Below are 23,135 nucleotides of genomic sequence, written 5' to 3'. Positions count from 1 at the left end.
TCCAATGTTGACTACTGCATACCTGGTCTATGATATCATGGACTTATGAAGGTAAATATCTGGGACTGTAGAAATAATAATAATAATAATAATAATAATAATAATAATAATAAAACCTTAATTTAATAAATATAAATAAAATGTAAATACACTTTTGCAGGATCTCCTAATATTAAATTTTTTGCAAACGTCTTTAAATACGAATATATTCATTAAACAATTCGGTAAAATTCAGCAAGCAAAGACAATACGATTTTGATCATGAACTGGTCCATGTCCACAACTTCTGGCTTTGAATCTGTGGGAGAAGAACATCAGTATCGTCAGATATGAACTTACAGGCATGTTTATCCGAAGCGATCTCCTTTTTCTTGAATTTTTCTTCTCATCTTTCTTCTTAGGATCCATTGCAGTGCTGCCCATTTCCCAAAAATAATGTGTCGCTCTTTGGCACAAGCTTATTTAGCGCTGGCAAAGAGAACAATATGCATTGCTCCTTTATCAGAGCAACAGAGTTATATTTTTAAGTGGTATTAAAAATATATCGATATTTATTTTTATTTTATCAGGCTGTTGTACAAAATAAAATTGGATTCATTTCTGTCGGTGTCTGAAAAAAACACTTTCGCCCGAAAAGAAAAGGTAAAGAGGATGAGATGCTCTCCAGTTCTCTGTGTGGAAGCATTAGTGCGCGTGTGTATCGAGCTTGGCAAAACCCGCGCCGCATCCTCCTGTCAATCAAATTACGTAGCGTGGGCTAGGATAAATATATTCAGTTACTACGGTTACAGGCGCGAAGGGGTAATATATATATATATATATATATATATATATATATATATATATATATATATATATATATATATATATATATATATACACATACATACATACATACATACATACATACATATATATATATATATATATATATATATATATATATATATATATATATATATATATATATATATATATATATGAAACCCTTATTAAAACAACAAATGTTTGGTTAAATATTAACACCTATAAATACATTTGACATTATGGTGTGATTTGTTTTCTTTGAAGTATGCCCAAAGTCAGAACCCTCCCTGATCTTTTCATGTCTCCTCTTATTAAACTCTTATCTCTAAATGACAGGCGGGTGGGCAGAATTCAGACACATTAGGAACAGTGCTGCTGTCACATGCTGCCATCTAGCGATGATAACTATGCTGTGAGATGAAATAATTATCCCACATAGGAAATATTGCTTTTCACACTTAACAACAAAATACAAGTTCATTTAAAAGTCAGTATTTAAGTATTAGTACACAGTTTTTCTATGTTTTTTTTTTTTTTTTTGTTGCTTCACGCCATTCAATATGTTAATAAAAGTATTTGATGTCAGATAGATAGATAGATAGATAGATAGATAGATAGATAGATAGATAGATAGATAGATAGATAGATAATGTAAACAACCAATTATCCTCTTGCATTCTCCTCTGTTGGCATGTAGAGGGCGCTATACACATAAATACAAAGACACAATGAGTGTATGATTCAAATTTAACTAACTATAAGACAAAAAAGGCTCAGCATTAAAGTAAAAATAAATAATAATAAAAAAATGTTACAAATTGAAGCAACAAGTCTGATTTGCTGTGAAAGTCTGAACCTTAAAACACTAAGTAATACCCTGCATCTCTGTTCAGCGCGACAGAATATTCATGAAAATGGTTCAGTGGAAAGTGCCGAAAGCATTTTAATGATATTAGACCCCACATGTTGATTCCGGGCACTTGTCGTGGTCCAGGTCCGGTTCTGTGTTCGCAGTAATCAGATCTGTGGGAGGATCTTCCTCTTCTCCGCCGGCTGTTGCTTCAGTCATACTTTCACAAAAAAAAAATCCGTCCGTCGTAAAGATAAAATTGATGCCATCACATTTTTTTTTACACCATTCAGTCGTTCACACTTATATTTAATAATTAGTCCTATATAGAAAAGTTCAAGATGGATTTTAACGTGAAGAGACTGGCAGCAGACGCTGGTACTTTATTCAGTCGGGCTGTGCAAGTAAGTGTACATTCAGATTCGCTATAAACAAGTTTTATTTAAGTTTTATTTCCACACATTTATCCTAAACGCCTGCATTTTTGGCCTTTAAGGCGCTTCTAACGAATTGTAATGTACATCATATGCCGTCATTTCTGTCACGTATCTTTTTCTTTCTATTATTCAGGGCCTCTCTTTCTCGTGCTGTAAATCTGTTTTGTTCAGTGACTTCGCAGTACATAGTTTCTTTTTTTTCACTTCAACAGCAAACATTAAACGTTCGGTTATGTCTTTAAGCATTGTATACTTTGTTATGTGGCCAAAATACAATGACATTTTCACTTTTTGTGCAGGTTTGTGGGGCTAACGCTAACTAGCTAAAGCGGAGTTTAATCTGTTAACGTACTCAACACATCAAGGCTATGTGCTAATACCTACCGAGCTGTCTAGCTAGACAGTATTTTTAGCCATCGGCACAGAAACGGTCATATTTGCTGACGACGTGGAAATAAATAAAGAAATAAATGCGGATATGATGCCCCAAAACGCTGCTCACAAGGAAATTGAGACACAACCACCCACATAACACTGCAAAACAAACGCCTCAGTGTGTTTATCAGGGGTCAAGCAGCTTATATACATGTTATTGAAAGAGTAATTTTTTTTAATTTGTTAAATGGTTGGACATTTCCCTTCATTTAAATCTGTCAGGAATACTTTAATTTTTTTCTAGATACTTTTATTTTGTATGTAACTTCATCTGAACATTAGAACATGTTAGACTCTGACAACACTATAAAGTTCTCTGAATTTGCCTTCTTTAAGATTTGTGACTGTAATATTAGCACACTTATGCTCCTCAAATTTTATATATATATATATATATATATATATATATATATATATATATATATATATATATAAGTTCTGACTTCTTTATAAAACAGTTCACAGAAGAAAAATTGGGCCAGGCTGAGAAGACCGAGTTGGACGCACATTTGGAGACTCTCCTCACCAGAGCTGAAACCACTAAACACTGGACAGAGAAGATTTTGAAGCAGACAGAAGTGTTACTGCAACCAAACCCAAGTAAGATTCATTCAGTGGCTAAATGATTCATTACTGTCTACATCTGGATCTAATTAGTTAAGTTTCCAGGGCTTACTGGTATTTTTTTATGTTTTGATGGTACAGTTTAATTAGCTTTTTTTCTCTCTGTCTTCCTTGGACATTCATTAATGTTTATTCTTGTCCTCATCGTGTTCAAATCTCACAGAAATGTGTGTAACTATAACTACAGCTGCTATCCTCACTATGGTGCCACAACACTTAAAAATCAAAACAAAAGCTGCAGGATGGAGAACAAACTGAACAGGAGCGAATAAACAGCTGATTAAAACACATAACAAGCACATACACTGGTCTACTCAATCACATCCAAAAAAAAAATCATGTTCCTTGTCTCTTCTTTTCGTGTTTAGAGATTGCTTTGCAAAGACGACACCATGATGCTTTGAGTATTTGAGTAACTATTTAAAAAAAAAATTAAATTTAAAATAAAAAAAAATTAATAATATTATTGAACACCACCGAATCTGTCTAAATACTTATACTTTTGGGACACCAAAAGCTTCATATATGAACAAAATTAAAGATTTAAGGAGTTTTACTGTATATGGCATTGATCCATAGTTGTACATTTCTAACATAGGTTTGGATTGTAATGTTATTGTTACTATCTGCAATTTCAGATGTCAGAATAGAAGAATTCCTGTATGAAAAACTGGACAAAAAGGTGCCCACACGGATGAACAACCATGAGCTTCTGGGTCTGTCCATGATTGACTCTGGGACTGAGTTTGGGCCTGGAACAGCCTACGGTGAGCATCAAACACAAGGGCAGCATAGTGTCCTAGGGTGCTTTCACACCTGCCTCATTTAGTTCGGTTGAATCATACCAGAGTTAGTTTCCCCCTTTGGTGCAGTTCGTTTGGGCAGGTATGAAAGCAGCAATCGCACTCGGGTGTGCACCAAAGGTGGACCAAACAAGCGTGCTGAGACCACCTCTTCAAGCAGGTCTCGGTACGCTTGTTTGGTCCAAACAAAGTTTTCAAACAAACTCTGGAGCGGTTCGTTTGTGGTGAGAACGTGATCCGACCTCGAACAGACCCAACTGCAAAAAGTACTGATCATTTTTGGACTAAACAAGCTGCCGTAATCAGCTGCGCTGTGCATTATGGAATGTGGAAGTGTTTGTTGACAGTTTGCACTTTAGCATGGCAGCTCGTGGACAAACTTGGAGTAGTGAGGAGGTGCGGAGCCTCAGAAATTTGGTCTGATGACCATGAGCATGTCAGAGTTAAGAAGAATTAATGCACACCTCCGCTTGAAGTTACAAGCGATGCCCGCTCGCCGTTTGCAGTGCATTAGAATGTTGTTTTCAAGCCGCATCTGCGCGTCCTTATAGAAATGTATTGTTTGCATATTGTGGTGTATACAAACAATGTACTAGAATATGGCTAGGGACAAAACCAGACCGCACAGACGTCTCTCCATAGTTGTGTTTTCTCCGTGTTGTTTGCTGGCTTTTCCTCTTATGTTGGCATTTTCCCGCACGTAAATTCTGACCAATCGAAAAGCAGTTAATAGGGGTAACAGGTCATGGCCAATGAGTGATGTGGATGTTGTCATGTGACTGCATTTTGGTTCGTTTCAACTGGTTCGGACCAAAGCAATCAGTGTGGTGTGAAAAGGAACCAAAAAAAGCTGAAAAATACTACAATGTATTGTTTGCCCTTGGTTCGGACCAAATCGGGTCATATAATGCCAATTTTCCACAAGTTGATATGATTATTTATGGTCTTGATGAAAAGTCTGTAACATAGTTTGTTTAAAATTCCTCAATGGTAGTGTAAAAAACAATTTTTTTACCCTTTTAAAAACAGCTCTTTTCAAAACACCCTGGTTTGTGTAATTCTCCTTTAATGCTAATGAGCTCTGCTGACTCCGCCCCTCTCTTCTGATCTGTTCTCTGAGAAAGTGTTTACTTTAGCCACATTCATAGTGAAATTTGCTAATTAGCACATTATTAGGAAAGGCAATTTGCAATGATTCATTAAAATACATTATACTCACTGCTTCTGTAGGTGAGGCTGGATCATGAATGATTTGGGAATAAACGCATCTTAGTAGATCAAGGGTGCATTTCTTTTAGATCCAAGTTAATCCTCTGCGATTTCAGTCACACAGATGTCTGGAGTAAATGACTACTGCTATGTTCATTATTACATCCAATAACAAAACACCTCAATTATGAAGGAGTCATGCTTGTCTGCATCACGGACTGATGATGGCTCACTGCGGGTCTGAGGTAAGACACAAGTCCAGTCTGTGCTGAAACGCTGCTGTCAATCAAACAGTCGTGGGAGGGGCCTCCGACCGTGTGACGTCACACGGTAAGACGGCTCGATTTGAGAAAGAAGAAAACATTTAACGAGATTACAAAAGAAACACGTGATGGATTTTTATCATTATAGGGTGGTTGTGTACACACACTGCTAATATACATTTCATTATATAACCCTTTTAAGAGAACAGCTTCTAGACATTTCATAATTAAAAAAAATAAATTTGTTAAAATATTGATTCAGTCTGTGTCTTTTCACAGGAAACGCTCTAATAAAGTGCGGCGAGACGGAACAGCAGATCGGAGGAGCAGAGCGAGAATTAATTCAAAGCTCTGCCATCAATTTCCTCACACCTTTCCGCAACTTTTTAGAAGGAGACTTCAAGACTATATTGGTGAGAGGCAACTTTAATAAATAATGTTATTTGTGTTTTTTTGTGAAAAATTATTCGGAAATGTTGCCTAGGGCTGGGTACTGAACTTCGATGCCTTTATGGTATCGAATGAAAAACTTCGATACTATGAGTATTGAAAAATTATTTATCTTTCGGTGCCAAATTTCAGTTCCAAAAGCCAAGTGGCCATTTTATTTTTATTTTTTTGCCAAGCGGCTGTGTCTGTGTGAGCTTGTAGCATACGTGCATGTAAGGACCTAAATTCACTGATTGGCTGTCCACCACCTTGTGACGGGGAGGATTTCTGAAGATACTCGCAGTCACACAACACAAGTGTAGTGGTTTTTTCTCAAAACGTTTCCGTTTTGCAATGCCAAAGAGGTCTAAAGTGTGGCTACACTTTATAAAAGTGGATGCTGAGTCAGCAAAGTGCAACATATGCGATAAGAGTATTGCAACCAAAGCCGGCAATACCACCAATTTAATGAAGCATTTGTTTGGATGAGTGTTTTGCCCTCCTTCCCTGTTTAGTTTGGTCTACTCTATTGCGTATCTTGAAACACGCCCCCTTTCACGTCATTTAAAAACAGAGAGAGAGAGACAGATTTATCCGGTACAGTGAATTTCTCTGAGCAGCAGGCCACTGTATACATTCACTTAAAACATAACCGACTGTGTTTACGAGAATACTTGCAGAGACAATTATTTTGATATAATTTTGTGTGTATGTGTTCATTCAGAAGTTACGATACGCGAAAGATGAATTCATTCTCTGTACCCGCATTGTCTGAAATGCTGCTTGCAGTGCGTGCTTGGAATGAGTGAGCGCAAGCTCCAAACACATGCGAATTGTTTAAAATGATTGAATCAGCCATTTTTATTTATATAATCAGCAATATTTAGAAACAAGTGCAATCAATCAGCTACGATCCGTTTCACCCCTTCAAGCGAGTGAACAACGCGAATCAAGTTAGGAATTTTACATCACTATTCACAATAGCCCATCAGACTGGAAAACACAATAGCCCCGGGACGTGGGCGAGCCAAGCAGCTCAGATCTATCCAGTTTGTGAAACACCGGTTTCCACACTGGTTTCGATAAACAAAATAAATAATTATTTTAAAATATTGACTCAAAAGAGTCATCGGTTCACTAATCGGATCATGAACTTGTTTTACCGACTTCAAGTTCATCTGTAAAGCACATAAAGCTATCGTTTGAGTTTATAAACTTCTATTTCATGCATGATTCGTATGGATCTGCTAACCTAATGCAAAGTGTGCGTTTTAGAAGAATGTTTGTGTCTTGATGAGCATGTATCGCTCACTAGGAGTCGCTAAATGAACAGCTGCTGTTCTTTTTATTTTATTTTTTTTTTTTACGGAGGATCAGTTGCCCTATTGGTTAAAATCCCCAAACTGTTTACTTAAATATTAAATTAATAAATGGCATCAAACAGGGGCGTTTGCGTTATGATGTGGTGAGCTGCTGTGGGCCAGAAAGTCCAGGGCAACTTTTTGGTCCCAGTCCGCCCCTGAATGGCGCACCCCTATCCAAAAAGCACAACCAGTTGTATTAAGAATGTTATCCTGCGTGTGAAGTGTTACCAGAATTTGTTTTAAATAAAGTGAAAAATAAGTTTTGTGTTTAATGTATTTGTGTTGATGTTGAAATGGATTTTAAAACATATGGTATCGATAAAAAGTATCGTTAGGAACCGGTATCGAAACTGATGTATTGAAATTGGCATCGGATCGAAAGATTTTGTACAATACCCTGCCCTAATGTTGCCATGTACGCTTGCTTTCAAAAGTCATGGAGTAAAAAATAAAAATTTATTCAGCAACAGTGCATAAATAAAAAAAGGGCATTGTTATAAGCATCTATTTTAAACGAATACTGTTTTGTTTTTACTAAAAAAGTAGTACAACTGTTTTAAACTTTAATGATAAATGTTTTTCAGTACCAAAAAAAGTATATAAAAATGATTTTTTGACATGTGACAATGAAGATTCAGCTCTGCCATCCCTGGAATAAATTACATTTTGAAATACTTGAAAATATTAAAATTGTAATTTTAAACTAATATTTCACAACATTACTGTTTTTTTCTGCATAAGAGACTTTTTAAAATCACAAGTCATACTGAAATTAAACTTGTTAAATTTAAACTGACAAAAAAATCAGATTTTGATTCGATTTTAAACCAAATATGGATCAGTTTTGTAAATATATGATTTAATGAGTGGGGTTTTTTTTGGCATTCAAGCTAAACTAAATTAATTTGTATCAGATACACTGAAAAAGACGAGACCAATTTTGCAATCTGTCTGAATAAAACCTATGGTCCATTCCATTCAAACGTGTGTGAAGCTGCAACAAGTTTAACTTAAAAAAATGTCTGAGAGTTTTTAACAATGAAAAACTGAACAAACCAAACTCGTCTGCTCCTCTACAGAAAGAGCGCAAACTGCTTCAGAACAAACGACTGGACCTTGATGCTGCAAAGACCAAGCTAAAGAAAGCCAAAATGGCTGATGCCAGAGCTCTGGTGAGTTATAATTTTTTTATGTGATTTAGAATTATAATTTCACCTTAAGTATGTCTTAACGTCAATGAGTTTCCTATCGGAACGTCTTTCCAAATATAAGCTACAGCCTAGACAACAAATACTGGCCATCTTGCCTAAATGCAGCTCTTCACTGTCTCTTGTTTTTGCGTCGGCAAACGGAAGCCCCTCAGAACTACCCCTCCACCAGGGGACGCTGGCTATGTTGCCAATTTCTCCTTCATGGTGAATTTCCTCCATGTGAAGTGGCTGAAGGTTGGTCTGTGTGTCTTTCAGTCGAGTGCCAAGCAGTGTTCTGCTTTAGAAGAGCCTCCTTTAAGACACGCTAGTTCCTCTTTAAGCTGTTGATTAAGCTCTTTTGTCCCGGATATTAGCAGTGTGTGTGTTCCAAGGTTCCTTTTTTTTGTTGTGGATATAGAGTTTGGAAAGAGGATATCTATGTTTGCTCAACATCGTGATGACATTTCAAAACTGCTCTTCGCCCTTGGCCCCAGTTTCAGAAGAGAAGTAAAGAAGTGCTTCAAGATCTCCTCATGAGCAGCACTCAACCTACACGCACACACACGCACACACACACACACACACACACACACACATATACACCACTTAAACACATCAGTACCATAACAAACAGCTGCCCTCTCCCAAAATGGGAAGTGTTTAGTTTGCTTCGATTCGCTGTGAGTTGTGCAAGTAAATTAGAAATAATCCATGTTTTGAATCCCTAATCATGCCAACCACAGTTTTTGACAAAATACCATATTTGAATTATTATTACTGTGATAAAATTGGGTTAACTTGGCATTAGCATCACTGTTATCAAAATAAAAATTTAAATGATGCAGAAAGTGTCTTTTTGAAAGACATCACATGATTTTTTTTTAAATCACAATAACATGGTATTTTGTTAGAAACGTGGGTTACCTTGATGCATTTTCCTCAGTGATGTTAGCTGCTATTGGATGTTTAGTGTTAACACTCAGGCCTTTCTCTTAATGTACTATCGCTGTTTTCAAATGCTGTGCAGATGTGGGCAGAGGAAGTGACAAAGGTAAGTAGAATGTTCTGCCATTTTGGATCAGCTGTGAATCTTGGCGCTTATGTGAAAACTAATAACTGTGACATGATTAGTTTCTCTCTTCAGTGGAAAATTGGAAATAGAACAGTTGGACTTCACTGCCTTATGTTTCTGTTCCAACGTTTTGTTTACTTCTGTGTCTGTAATTTCCAACATCATTTTAATTTTCTGGTGTCATACAAGATTCCTCAGTGCATGATCAAAAACAGCAAAATATCCTGTTCTAGCTGATCAAGAGAACATTTGTTTAAAAAAATTGCAATGTGCTAAGCTGATTCAAGATTTTTTTTAATTGTCACTGTACAAGTCAGCGAAATTAGAGCAATCCTTACAGGTTTTATGTATAGTTTCGGTTTTCTTTTTCATTTTTTTTTGTACATTTTTTATTAGATTTTTTTTTAAAATTAATCTTAGCTTTAAATACCACACCAGTATTATTTTAATTGTTTTTGTATATCTTTTGGTTTTTATTGTAATTTGTTCATATTTCTTCTGTCATTTTTATTAGTTTATTATTTTTTTAGTAGTATTTTAACTTTAATTACTTTTGACAGTATTATTTTAGTAGTCTCTTATTTAATATATATTTTTTTAATTAGTGTGTCTGTATGTTTTCAGTAATTTTTGAGGTCATTTTAATTCGTTTTTTTAGTATTTGATGAGTATTTGTTACTTTTTCCATTTTAATGACTTTAGTACTGAAGTTATAACTTATTTCATTTAGTTGTCATTCAGCATTTCTGATTTTCATTGTTTTTGTTGTTGTTGTTGTTTAGTTTTTATCTAATATTTTTTTCAGCTTTACTTTATTACTTTCTTTTAGTTAACAACATACTGCATCCAACATCCAAACATTTCCCTTATACTGCATTCAATTAATCATCTCAGCGAAAGCAACGCATCATCCACGCATTTTCCACTTACTTAAAATGCGTATTTAACTACTACTCATTTTGACACACTGCTTCTTCACATACTAAGGAAGTACACATATTTGGACACGGGTTAGGAATATAACTTCTCTAAGAGGATTTATACAGAGCTTCCTTAATACCTAAATGCTGACTGCTCATCTGTCAACTAGTTGATTTTGAAATGTGTCGTTTTTGCACATCATTAGCAGACTCCAGAAGACTTTTCTCTTTTAAACCCGTCAACAATATCTCTTTGAAAACACACAGACTATTTTTTCAGTCCCCAGTTGCTTTGTCCCTTTTGAACAGTGTGAGGCCTTTTAAGTGCACTAGTTGTGATGAATCTTCCCTGACCATCTCTCTCTCTCTCTCTCTCTTTCAGGCTGAGCAGGACCTGAAGATGACGCAGAGTGAGTTTGACAGACAGGCAGAGATCACCAGGCTTCTTCTGGAAGGAATCAACAGTACGCATGTGAGCACATCTGAAAACCTGCTGGCCATTGAACCACACAACCCTTCAGTTTTACTCTGCGATCCCAAGATCTGATCCATAACAAACCATATCATCTCTTTTTGTCCCAGGCCCATCATCTCCACTGTCTAAATGACTTTGTGGAGGCTCAGATGACATATTACGCCCAGTGTTACCAGTACATGGTCGACCTCCAGAAGCAGTTGGGAAAGTAAGACATTTTTATAGGTGTATATTTATAATTAATATGGTTATATAACTCATTCTGACTTTCTTTTCCCCTCCAGCTTCCCTTCAGCTTTCTCTTCCAACAACAACCAGTCGACGGCCAGCGGTGCGGCCAGCATCTCTGTACCCATCCTGCCACTCTCAGGCCCTCTTCCTGCCAGCACAGCCAATGCGTCTTCAGGTTTCACCGAGCTGCAAAACTTCAGCGGGAGCCGTAAAGCTCGGGTGCTGTATGATTACGATGCCGCGGGCAGCAACGAGCTCTCTTTATTGGCTGATGAGGTGAGTGGCCCATATTTAATTTGTAAAACCGTCTCTTGGTTTGAATGCACAAACCAACTTGTCTTTTATTTCAGGTTATAATGGTGAGCAGCATCCCAGGCATGGACTCTGATTGGCTGATGGGTGAACGTGGGAATCAGAAGGGAAAAGTGCCTATTACTTATTTGGAGCTGCTAAATTAAGAGAAAAAAAACAAGTGTTGTTGGAACCAAAAGTGAAACGTAAAGTGTATTCCAGCTGTGCTGCATACCGTATATGCAACCTTGACATCTAGTGCTGCTCACATGCAACAGTATTTTATCGGATGTGACGTCTTGCAGTCCCAGAATGGGAAGAGGTTCTAACCGGACGAGTTTACAAATGAATTTTTAAAATGAATTTTTTTTTTTTTTGTGCTTTTGATGTGACATGCCAAGCAAAAACCAAGCATTGAGTATGTGTTTACAACAAGCAAGTGTTAAGACTGATTTTCATTTTTATAAATTTTAGATTGGTTTCCATTCTGCACATTTAACTCACTTCAGGTTCTAGAACATTTCAGAGGAATTTCTGAATAGGTGGAGACGTAAATATGCCATAAATTATTTTCAGGGTCTCATATACGGCCCCATCATAGCTGACATGTGCCTCAACTATTTTCTTCGTATCTCTAAATTTCTCTTTATTGCGTTTAAAAGGTTGAGCACACAAAGAAAATGCTTTATTTGCACGCAAATAACCTTTCCTCTTATGCATGATGAAACCCTTTTATATACATGCAGTCTTCATAAACCACATTAAGCATACATCCAGTTATGATACAAGTATTCATATCATGATAAAAACAAATTCCATTTTACAGATAACTGTACTTTTTTATATACCTATGTGCCTTACATTTGTCTTGGAGTTTGTTTTTTAAACTGTTAAAAAAGAAAGACATTGTAGAGAGATGAGTGATGATTTTATGCATATTGTGCCATCCTCTATCTAATAAGTAAAAAAAAAAAAAACTGATATTTACAGTATAACTACGAAAGCACAGGTTATCTAACTGCTTAAATTCTGTGATAACTGCCATAGATTTATAAACAATGTTTTTTTTACATAATAAAAATTTTGAGTTTTTACCCTCTCGTCTTATTTCATCCGCTGTTCAGAATATATACTTAATTATTTCTGCAGTATACTATACTGGCTCTGGCTAAAATACAGGTCCCTGGTCCATAACATTACTTTCCCCAGTCTGAGTTTAAAGTTAAAATACCCTGATGGATTTTTATTTTTTTCTTACAAATACACAGATTATCACTTCACAAGTCATTAATTGATGGACCGGAGTCCTGTTGAGTACTTGTGATGTTTTTATCCACTGTTTGAACTCCCATTCTGACGGCACCCATTCACTGCAGGGGATCCATTGGTTTAATTAAATGCAAAATTTCCCCAAATCTGTTCTGAGGAAGAAAGAAACTCATTTTCATCTTGGATGGCCTGAGGGTGAATACCTTTTCAGCAAATTTTCATTTTTGGGTGAACTATTCCTTTAAGAAATTTAAGGCACTAACTAAATAAAACGGCTTCATTTCAAAGACAACGACTGGACACCATTTTATTAAATATTAGGTAAATTGGAAACCAAATAGAATACTACTATAGAGTTGCATAATGAGTACTGTTTCCCATACTATTTTCTGTAAAAACGGTACGCAGTGTGTTAGTATTTTGCACTCAAGATCGTTGTCGAAATATGAATAAACCTGACTGTTCTCTCAAATGTCAGCAGAGGTCAGGCGTTTCACTTGTTAGTCATTTTTGGTTTCTAAATTAATCGTGGAATCGGAAAGTACCTTAAAGTTACACATAATATGCAATAATTCGTATATTAGTATTATGAAATATAGGTCATTTCACGAACATAGCCTACCTCTCTTCATTGAACAGATTAAGAGTCACTGATTCCCCTTCATTGTTAAATATGAATCATGCGTTCAATGTAACATGCTGTTGTTTATGCACGGTGCAGGTGACAGGCTCATGTGTTGCTGTTACTCTTGTGTAAACAGTGCGTGGACGGTCAGTGAGGGGAGGGTTAAGAGGAAGTTGTGCTCAACAGGCTGTTGACTTCCTGTGCTGTTGTGGCACTGACGTTCAATCTTGCTGTCCGTTACTCAGCCTCACATGCCGAGAGGGCAATGCTCAGTTCCTTCCCGAAAACAGCAATGTGAGAACCGACCTGCGAAGTGCTCCTTTCTGCTTCTGCAAAAAAACTCACACTGATGAACAGTGAGACTTTAAAATGTTTATATAGCTCTGAAGACTACACAAATATCTATGATTCTAAATCTAAAAAATCTACACTAAAAAAAATATTTATATATATATACTTGTGTGTGTGTGTATATATATATATATATATATATATATATATATATATAATATAATATATATATATATATATATATATATATATATATATATATATATATATACACACAGTATAGCCAACACACACACATACACGTCATTTTCTAAATGTCATTCATTTTAATTTTAACATTTAAACTACACATTCGTAAAATACACAATAAAATTAAAAATACATGTAGACATTAAAATTTTAATAAAAACGTCAATTCAAAATATCATTCATTTTAAACATTTAAATAAAAATTAATTACATTTCTAACTATAATTTGAAAATACTTATATATAGTTTTAATAATTAGTCTTTGGGCTCAAAACTTGATATGAGTTTGAATAGCCTAATTATCATTAAAATATTTCGATTGTACTCCAACATACCTCATATTATATTATTTATAAATGTAAAATGCAGTATTACAATGCTACCATGATAGATAGATAGATAGATAGATAGATAGATAGATAGATAGATAATATAGAATGAATCTGAAAGTGTTAACAAATGTGGATATTGTTTTTCCACCTGATTTTAATTCACAATCTAGTTCCTCACTCAAATATCAAATCACTCAAAGTTCTTTCAGTGTTGGTTTTATTGGACACATCACCATACCACACATTTAACCACATCACGAGATTTCCCATGGTATAAATAAAATGATTCATAATGAAAAGTAAATACAAAACCAATGCTTGCTAAAAATGTAAAAATGGAAAAAAAAATTAAATGAAGCATTAACATACGTCTGTTTTCGCATATAATCTACAATCCAAGTAGTCACAAATTCTCAAAGAAGAAAACTGCACACTGGTTAATTTATTTTTCTTTTTTCCTGTCATAAAGATAAAAAATATGATTTTGGTTGGACATAACTCTGCTTTAAGTGTTTTTAAAAGCACATTTCTTCTTAGGAGAATGTTGTTGACAATAATTCAACTTTTATTCCTACTTCTCAATGTCATTCTCATGGTTCAGTTGAAGCTTGAATACTGAGAGTTATCTGAAGGCCTACCCATAAAACCCCTACATCCCCAACCCGTTTTAAACAGTCTTTTCAGCACTGAATATGATCCAAACTATGTCACATGTGCCTCTGAGCCCACGCCTGTGACTGCACTCCCTAGCTTCTGTATTTCTCTCTCTTTCTCTGTTCAAACCGCCATGACCTAGAGAAACACCACAGCGGTATTCTGGTTACACTATGGTTTAACATGCACACTTGGCTCTCAGTGTAAACAACACACTCGTACACTTGACACACACTGCCAGGTTCCCATCCTCACTCACTGCCTCACAGACATGAAGCTTTCCTTTTGTCTTCTTGTCACACACTTTGTGCCACAAAATCATGAGAAATCCCACGTAGGCTGAGGTGCTAGTCAGCGTGGTTTAGGTTTAGTGGTCTAACCCTGATGATCCCTACAGTGAGAGGTCTGTCAATGAATCCTTGCATTGGTCAGTGTGGATGCTCACTTTGTCCACATAATCACCTTTGTACTTAAGATTCATATATTAGAGTTATGCAATTAATGTTGTATATTGTGCATTTGAAAGGATACTATTCATGATTCAATACTGATATTAAATACAATAATAAATCAATATGTAGAGACATTTAAGTACATACACACACATAGATTTAGAGTTTCATTGGAATAACCTAATCGCATAAATACTGGCTGTGAACTGCTCAAGCATTTTTCAGATGAAAGATAAATATGATAGCAATCCTTTACGTCCTGCCGCAACTGCCTCTGAGAACTCGGCATGGAGCAAAACCACACCACCTCCACCCCCCTCTATGATACCGAGAGCTGGGCAGTTGCTACAGGTCTTAGCAAAACAGGAAATTTCATGTTTCCTTTGCTACTTTTAGTGACTGCTTTTAACACACAACTTCTGTGAAGCTACAGAAAAGCAATCACGCAAGTAAACGACTGACTGGGACTGCATACAATTCAATATATGAAGATAATAAAAACACTTGTAGCAGGTGACCCCCAAGTCAATCAATATGACAATGTTAAATTCTTGTCAGTAGTCCAGTATGGCCATTTTAAAGGCATTTTAGGTGAAAGGTTTATGTATTTTGGATGTAATAAAATATTCAGGATAACCAAATTTAAACGTTTGATGATCTGGCAGGGAAAACCAATGTTCACTGGCCACCAACAATTTCTTTGTTGATAAATAATCTGGTTACTGATTTGTATTTTAACCTCATCTCACACATATTTGACTGGGGAACTTGTTTTGTCAAATAATATATATATTTGATTTAAAAAGCTCTGCAACAAGCCAACAAATACTCTAAAGAATAAGCACATGTGTTTGAATGTCAAGGAACACATATTTGATCCTGGAGCACAAAACCAGTCATACTGTAAGTAGCACGGGTATATTTGTAGCAATAGCCAAAAATATTGTTATGGGTCAAAATTATCGATTTTTCTTTAATGCCAAAAATCATTAGGATATTAAGTATTAAGATCATGTTTGTAAATTTCCTACTGTAAATGTATCAAAACTTCATTTTTGATTAGTAATATGTGTTGCTAAGAACTTAATTTGGACAAATTTAAAGGTGATTTTCTCAATATTTTGATTTTTTTTGCGCCCTTAGATTCCCGATTTTCAAATAGTTGCATCTCAGTCCAGATATTACCCTATCATAACAACCCATACATCAATGGAAAGTTTATTCATTCAGCTTTCAGATGGTGCATAAATCATAATTTCAAAAAATCTACCCTTATGACTGGTTTTGTGGTCCAGGGTAAAATATAACAAATAAAAGTGAAGTGAAGTGACATTCTGCCAAGTATGGTTACCAATACTTAGAATTCATGCAGTGGGCAGCCATTTATGCTGCGGCACCCAAAGAGCAGTTGGGGGTTCAATGTCTTGCTCAAGTGCACCTCAGTCATGGTGTTGAAGGTGGAGAGAGAACTGTACATGCACTCCCACAATCCCTTCCGGCCCGAGACTCGAACTCACAACCTTTCGATTGCGAGTGCGACTCTCTAACCATTAGGCTAACCATAAAATGGAATATTCTCACAATTTATTTTCTTTTTTTTAAGTCATACTAAAGGGTTAGTTCACCCAAAAATACCCAAAAATACAAATCCTGTCATTAATTACTCAGCCTAATGTCGTTCCAAACCCATAAGACCTTACAATATTTTTGATAAAATCCATGAGCTCTAAAATTAAGTTAAATTAAATTAAATTTATGCATTTAGCAGATGCTTTTATCCAAAGTGACTTACAGTGCATTCAGGCTATCAATTTTTACCTTTGATGTGTTCCTGGGGAATTGAACCCCCAACCTTGCACTTGATAGCGCAATGCTCTACCAATTGAGCTCAGGAACTCTTAAGACCCTGCATAGACAGCAAGGGAACTACCATGATCAAGGTCGTAGCAAGGACATTGTTAAAATAGTCCATGTGACATCAGTGGTTTAACTGTAATTTTTACGAAACTATGAAAATACTTTTTGTATGAAAAGAAAACAAAAATAATAACTTTATTCAATAATTCTTCTCCTGCTCTTTCCGCCAGCAGTGGTGCGCCAGTGTAGATAAGAGTATCATGACGTATAGTTTACGCTTGTTTCCGGTTCATGTAAACAATGCATGTAATCAGCAGCGCCATGTGCATGTTGTTTACATGAAGCGGAAATAAGCACATGCATCATTATACTCTCTACAATGGCGTAAAATTATGGTTGAACCGCTGATGTCATATTGACTATTTTAATGATGTCCTTCCTACGTTTCTGGAACTTGATCATAGTAGTAACCTTGCGGTCTATGGGAGGGTCAGAGAACCACATTCTCTAAATGTTCTTATGATGTTTTTCGTACTTGTATGTTCTGAAGCATTTCTGTAACTGGATATTTCGACGTTTTAGAAACATTAAAAAAATTATGTCCCCTCAATATTTTTATGACCTAACTTAATTAGGTTAACTTTTAATTACCTATGATATTGAAATTGCTTTGGATCAAGCTTTTGCCAAATGAATTAACGCATGACTGAAAGTATAATTGCAACTTTTGTTCAGAAAGGGAGCATATCTTTCACATTTACAAACCATCCAGCAGCCAAACACTTTTTATGCATTTTAATGATGATAGAATTAAATACATTCATGTTTACAGACCAATGTGGCCTAAATTTTTCACATTAATATCATAATTATCTTCCGGTATGTAAAGTAGCAACCTTTAAAAGCATATTTACCATGTTTGCCCCTTATATTACAGAGGTATTAATTAGATTTACAATAGCATGCTTCTCAATAAGGAGCCGGTCTCCAGCATCTCTTTTTAATAGCACGAGGCAACATTCTTGGCTTAAATGTGAGCATGTAAATTATGGATATACCCATGATAGAAACACTGACTGTTACAAAGAGAAGAATGTACCAAACAACAGACTCCTCATTGCTGGAACCACCACAGTGGATGGCGTCAAAAAGTACAACTTTGTGACGCCTGTGGTTTAAGTCCAAACATGTAATTTCTGAGAGATCTACAATGCTGATGCCTTTATTCTCCACGAAGGTCTTGTACCAGTCCAAATGGCAACAGTTGAAGGCATTTCCATTCATATAAACAGTCTGCAGTCTTTGAGCTAACATGCCAGCATGTTGGGACGGGATGGTTGTCAACATGTTATCCCTCAAGTCCAGAAGCTTTAGGTTTAATGCCACTAGAGATTCGGGAACATTTGGTAGTGAGTTTCTACAGATGTTTAAAGACTTCAAATGGCTATACGGAGAGAAGTCAAAAGCTTGAAGACCAGTATTACCAAGTCCCAAATGCTGCAAAGTGTTTGCGAGACCATCCAGAGATTCCTGTTTGAGGTTTAGGTCTGGATTGTTTGAAAGTTCGAGATGGGTTAGAGGTGTGCCCTTGAACGCTAAAGACGGGATGTTCTGAATGCTACAGCCGTCAAGATAGAGTTGTTTTAGGGAAACGATGTCGGACCACACAACACATCCTGACGAACTTGGCAAGTAACACACATCCACAGTGTTGTGACTGAGATCTAGTGTGCGGAGTTTCGGTAGACTAGCAAAAATCCTAGTTGGAAGGTTCTGAAGGTCATTTGTACTCAGATTGAGATGCGTGAGATTGTTCAGCTCGCTAATGGAGCGTTGGCTTGCTTTCAGCTCAGTTAACCTGTTTCGACTAATGTCCAGTTCATAAAGGGTGACTGGTAGATCTTCAGGCGTCAAACTGAAGGACTGTAAACAGTTACTTCTCAGCCTCAGCCAGTAAAGAGACGGCATCTGTTGAATGAATCCCTTGGGGAAGTAGTTCACCTTGTTTTCACTCAGGTCCAGGAGCTCTACTGAGGAAAGATCACCATGAAGGTTCTCATTCCAGAGCTCTACTGTGATGCTGCTTACATTTTGCCCCAAGTTGTAGTACTCAACACTAGTGGTCCAGTTTAAAGATGTGTCATTTGACAAGTGTTGATAAAAACCAACTCGATTATTGGATAACAGCAAAGTTCGTATTCGGTTATTTGTTGGAAGGAATGGAAAGAAGAGCAAATGGTTGTCAGACAGATCCAACGTCTCCAGCTGAAAAGTCTCAGTCATATTTTGATTGGTAATGAACCATTCAATGGAATTGTGGCTGGCGTTTAGGACCAGCAGTTGGGTCATTTCAAAGTTGACCAAACATGGTAGGCAGTTTAAGGCCAGGTTTAACCTCTGGAGTCTTTTCATATGATCGAACGCTCCATCGATCTCAAACAGCAAGTTTCTCTCGACGTTCAGCTCCCGAAGCTGATGAAGGTTTCTGAATGTTGACTCATCCAGCCTCAGCATGGCATTCTGGGACAAGTATAGGGACTCAAGTGAGGACAGATTCTGTACCAGCAGAGACACCATGTCCTCCGAGAGGCCATTACCTGAAAGATCAAGTGTCTTTAGTTGGGACAGAGTGCTCAAGGACTGGGCCACCTGCTTGTGTCCATAGTAAAGCTCATTGTTAGCTAAATTAAGGTTTTCTAAAAGAGGCGATTCAGAGAACACCCTCTCTTCCACCATCATCAGCCGATTGTTTGCACAGCTGAACGTCCTCAGAAGAGGGTATCTGGAGAGACAACCATCTTGCAGATTTAACAGACGGTTCTTGTCTAAGAAGATCTCCTCAATTTGATGTGGTAAATGATCTGGTACGGCAGAGAGCTGACAGCTGTTGCACAGAGCCGTGCTTTGGATCTTGAGATGTGGAGAGAGACAAAAAAAAGGAAAGACTGATTTAGATTATTCTTACACACCATGGAAATTTTGTATAAATAGTATCATAATGCGCTTAATAATTTCCACTAAATGCCGTTTCACTTGCAAAGCCCACGGAGAACAACAAAAATAGACAAACAAGCAAATTTAGCCCATGTCGTTTGCTGATTAAACTTCATAATAGTATTGGTAAAAATGTTAAGTAACTTAAAAATGTCCTTCATATGGTAACATCTAAATGAAATACTTTTATTTTATTTAAAATAACGTAATCTATCTGAATACATCAGCTTACTAAGGTAACAACTGTAACATCATACTTTGAGATTTGGTGTAATGTAATATGCTTAAGCAATATTCTTATTTCCCTTTCAGAGAATTATCATACGCATCAGTGTTCATCTAGATGTATTTGTACGATCTTCCTTTTTCTCACATACCAGCCTGCAGGGGAAGATCTGCGGATGTCCTGAGACTGAAAGCAGGACCACCAGTAGCGGCACCACTGCGTGACTGAGCACGATGGACAGTCGATCGAACACCAGCATCTTAACATGATCACTGTGAAGAAGTAATAAAACAAATGTAAATTAATATTTAGATATTTTATGTATGTATGTATATATAATATATATATATATATATATATATATATATATATATATATATATATATATATATATATATATATATATATATAATATATATATATACATATATATATATATATATATATATATATATATAAAATCACTTTTTATTTATGTATACTTTTTCTATAAATGCACTGTTAAAAGAACAATTACAGTGTCCATGTAAAGGTGTATGTATTTATATAATTATTTTTTGAAGTTCTTAAAAAATTATTTTGTAGCTCCACTCGCAATCACACATTGCTTTTGCAGTTTCATTTCATTTTTGTAACATATGAGTACACATATATGGAATATAAAGTTAATCTCAAATCTTTTAGACACTAAAATTGTTCCTTAAGACACTTCTTCACTTCTTCACACTTTTCCTGTTTACAAGTTTCATAAATATCTGTTATGAAATATATATAACTTTGACACCAAGCGGTCTACGTGTGGCAGGGACAGCGGAAATTTGGCTGCTTCTAAAATGAATCTACTTGTGCCAACTGTGATAAAGGTTAGAAATCAGATCCTGCAAAAGTCATGAATCTATATCTATATCTTCTTATTTTATCTTAATCCTCTTCATCCCACGTGGGACATAAGGCCGCCAAATCTATATAATCTATACACTCTGGCCCCAAAAACATTTGGACACTTATAGCAAACTTAAACATTTTATTAATTGTCACTGCATTACCAAAATACCAAAACCAAATGGCATTTATCAAAAATAAAAATTCCCTTTGAACTTAAATTCAAGAATTTGATAATAATTATGTATTTTAATAGTAAAAAAAAAATAGTAAATACTTTTTCCAAAGATAAGTTTTTAATAATATAAAAAACAGTATATACTGTATATAGAGCACAGATCTGAAGTTAAGTCTAAAAGGTCATCATTTGCGAGATCTAAAAAGAGATTTGCTTGTAGGTGCAAGTTGGTTTGATACCTAATTAGCTTTTTTTTTTCTTTTTTTTTTTGTAACCTACAAGTCAAAATACTTTTGGATCCACTGTGTAGACAAATGCATCAAAATCTTGCAAGAACTTTAAAGTTTGATCACCACAAAATTGATATTACACCCTTGAGTAAGATAGCACAGGTGATTATCCTTGTAAATGAGTGTACAGTACTGAAAGTCATCTTGAATGAAAGATAAATGACAAAAGACAAGCTGCTATTAAACATTCACCCTGTCCGTTTCATATTTACACACAATCTCACATGGGTATAAAGCGTGCACACTTACCCCAGTGGCCAGGATCGCGCCCTCCACTCCTCTGTGAAGTTCACAGAAGACCATTACATCGGTTTGCGGGGAGGTTCTGCTGGCTTGGTCTCTCCGGAGATGCAAAGTGCTTGACATCTGCATCTCTGCAATGTCTTTAGTAATTGCGGAAGCAAGCAAGCAACGGAAACGCAGTCACATGAAGGCAGCCAAGATCATACATTTTCACACGCACGCTGCAGGGTCAGAAATATGCACATTAAATATGTAAAAATCTACCACATCCCACAACAGCAAAAGTATTTCAGTTTCAGTACACTAGCAGAGAAGGAGAATGCGTATAAAGGACATCTAATGGTTCTTACATAAAAGCAAACAAACAACAACAACAAAAAAACATGGGGGAAATTATTGACGTGATAACCGTCGCACCTGAGGTTCATGTAAATGTTTGTGCAACATACATTTCGACCTTATTTCTGTCTTGTTCAGTAGACCACAAACCTACCAAGTGAACACACCCAAAGTACCCACTACTGGTTTCACTCATCAGATACTATTCGAGAGGAAACCACCAAGAGCTCACACCCTTCCTGCTAGAAAGATGCAGGCCCATCACTTCTGCTCGTTGAAACTGTCGCATTCTTCTCGCAAGCCGTGCTATTGTGAAAGGTGTGAAAACGTTCATCCGTACCACATTGCTGCATTTACAAGCATGTCTGCTGATATTCAGCAACCTGAAAGTGATCCGGTTTGTGCACGAAAACAAATATTTTGTGACCTGTTTTACAGATGTTTAGTGCTGCATGCACTAAAACCTTAGGTTCACATACATAAGACATAGCAAGAGCTGAAAATAATGACATTTTGCTCGTGCAAAACGAGATGCTAGCGGGCTGTACGTGGTTCCCACACCATGGCGATTTCCAGGTGGTTTTTAGTGCATTTCTACGTGATTGCTAAGGTGTTGCACCTTTCTTAGTGCAGTTGTGTTTTTCGTGTGTTGCTGAGGTGATCCTGGTCATTTTCACAGTTGCTAAAGTGTTTCAAGTTTCATTATGTGTGTCTATGCAGTTGCTAGGGATTATCTAGGCCTGGAGTGTCTAAACTTGGACCTAGAGGGCTACTATACTGCAGAGTTTAGCTCCAGTTGCTTCGACAAACCTTTCTGGAAGCTTTTTATTATGTCTCGTGTAGCTAGACCTTCA

At 36.3% G+C, this 23,135-nt stretch overlaps 3 protein-coding genes across 5 annotated transcripts in view; 1 reads left to right on the top strand and 2 right to left on the bottom strand.

The window, feature by feature from the left end:
- LOC128013270 (5'-AMP-activated protein kinase subunit gamma-2) overlaps positions 1–679 on the bottom strand; it is a 59,312-nt gene extending 58,633 nt beyond the window's left edge. Inside the window, exon 1 of one of the 2 annotated variants that reach the window (XR_008183286.1) lies at positions 340–679. Coding sequence is in view for 1 of the 2 variants with exons in the window: in XM_052596119.1 (XP_052452079.1) it covers positions 340–423 (84 nt within the window). In the remaining variant the exon portion in view is untranslated. The remainder of the gene's footprint in view (positions 1–339) is intronic. The other variant, XM_052596119.1, reaches the window with a different exon arrangement.
- Positions 680–1,789: 1,110 nt separating this feature from the next.
- On the top strand, positions 1,790–12,498 carry LOC128013328 (endophilin-B1). 2 transcript variants are annotated; one of them, XM_052596242.1, is made up of 11 exons: positions 1,790–2,061; positions 2,988–3,129; positions 3,792–3,920; positions 5,708–5,841; positions 8,301–8,393; positions 8,577–8,666; positions 9,439–9,462; positions 10,786–10,875; positions 10,986–11,086; positions 11,163–11,385; positions 11,460–12,498. In XM_052596242.1, exons 1-11 carry the CDS (start codon positions 1,999–2,001, stop codon positions 11,565–11,567), a joined length of 1,197 nt encoding a protein of 398 aa, XP_052452202.1. In that variant the 5' UTR covers positions 1,790–1,998; the 3' UTR covers positions 11,568–12,498. The 2 variants fall into 2 exon arrangements, with proteins under 2 accessions (XP_052452202.1, XP_052452200.1); XM_052596240.1 differs by lacking the exons at positions 8,577–8,666; positions 9,439–9,462.
- A 5,411-nt stretch (positions 12,499–17,909) lies between these two features.
- LOC128013399 (transforming growth factor beta activator LRRC33-like) lies at positions 17,910–22,276 on the bottom strand. Its single transcript, XM_052596357.1, has 3 exons — positions 21,949–22,276; positions 20,501–20,621; positions 17,910–20,039 (listed from the first exon to the last, which is right to left on the bottom strand). The coding sequence occupies exons 2-3, from the start codon at positions 20,606–20,608 to the stop codon at positions 18,099–18,101; spliced, it is 2,049 nt and encodes a 682-aa protein (XP_052452317.1). The 5' UTR covers positions 20,609–20,621; positions 21,949–22,276; the 3' UTR covers positions 17,910–18,098.
- Positions 22,277–23,135: the final 859 nt, after the last annotated feature.

The sequence above is a fragment of the Carassius gibelio genome, chromosome B24 (assembly GCF_023724105.1).
Source record: "Carassius gibelio isolate Cgi1373 ecotype wild population from Czech Republic chromosome B24, carGib1.2-hapl.c, whole genome shotgun sequence".
Taxonomy (NCBI): Eukaryota; Metazoa; Chordata; class Actinopteri; order Cypriniformes; family Cyprinidae; genus Carassius; species Carassius gibelio.
Note: the sequence above shows the minus strand (reverse complement) of the source record. Positions and strands in the feature narration are given on the sequence as shown.

Excerpts from the sequence above, each read along its gene's own strand:
- LOC128013399 (XM_052596357.1), bottom strand. The coding sequence starts at position 20,608 with ATGCTGGTGTTCGATCGACTGTCCATCGTGCTCAGTCACGCAGTGGTG. Across the intron at positions 20,040-20,500 it reads AGATCTTCCCCTGCAGGCTG|ATCCAAAGCACGGCTCTGTG; the intron begins GTATGTGAGAAA and ends CCACATCTCAAG.
- LOC128013328 (XM_052596242.1), top strand. The coding sequence starts at position 1,999 with ATGGATTTTAACGTGAAGAGACTGGCAGCAGACGCTGGTACTTTATTC. Across the intron at positions 3,130-3,791 it reads GTTACTGCAACCAAACCCAA|ATGTCAGAATAGAAGAATTC; the intron begins GTAAGATTCATT and ends CTGCAATTTCAG. Across the intron at positions 3,921-5,707 it reads TGGGCCTGGAACAGCCTACG|GAAACGCTCTAATAAAGTGC; the intron begins GTGAGCATCAAA and ends GTCTTTTCACAG.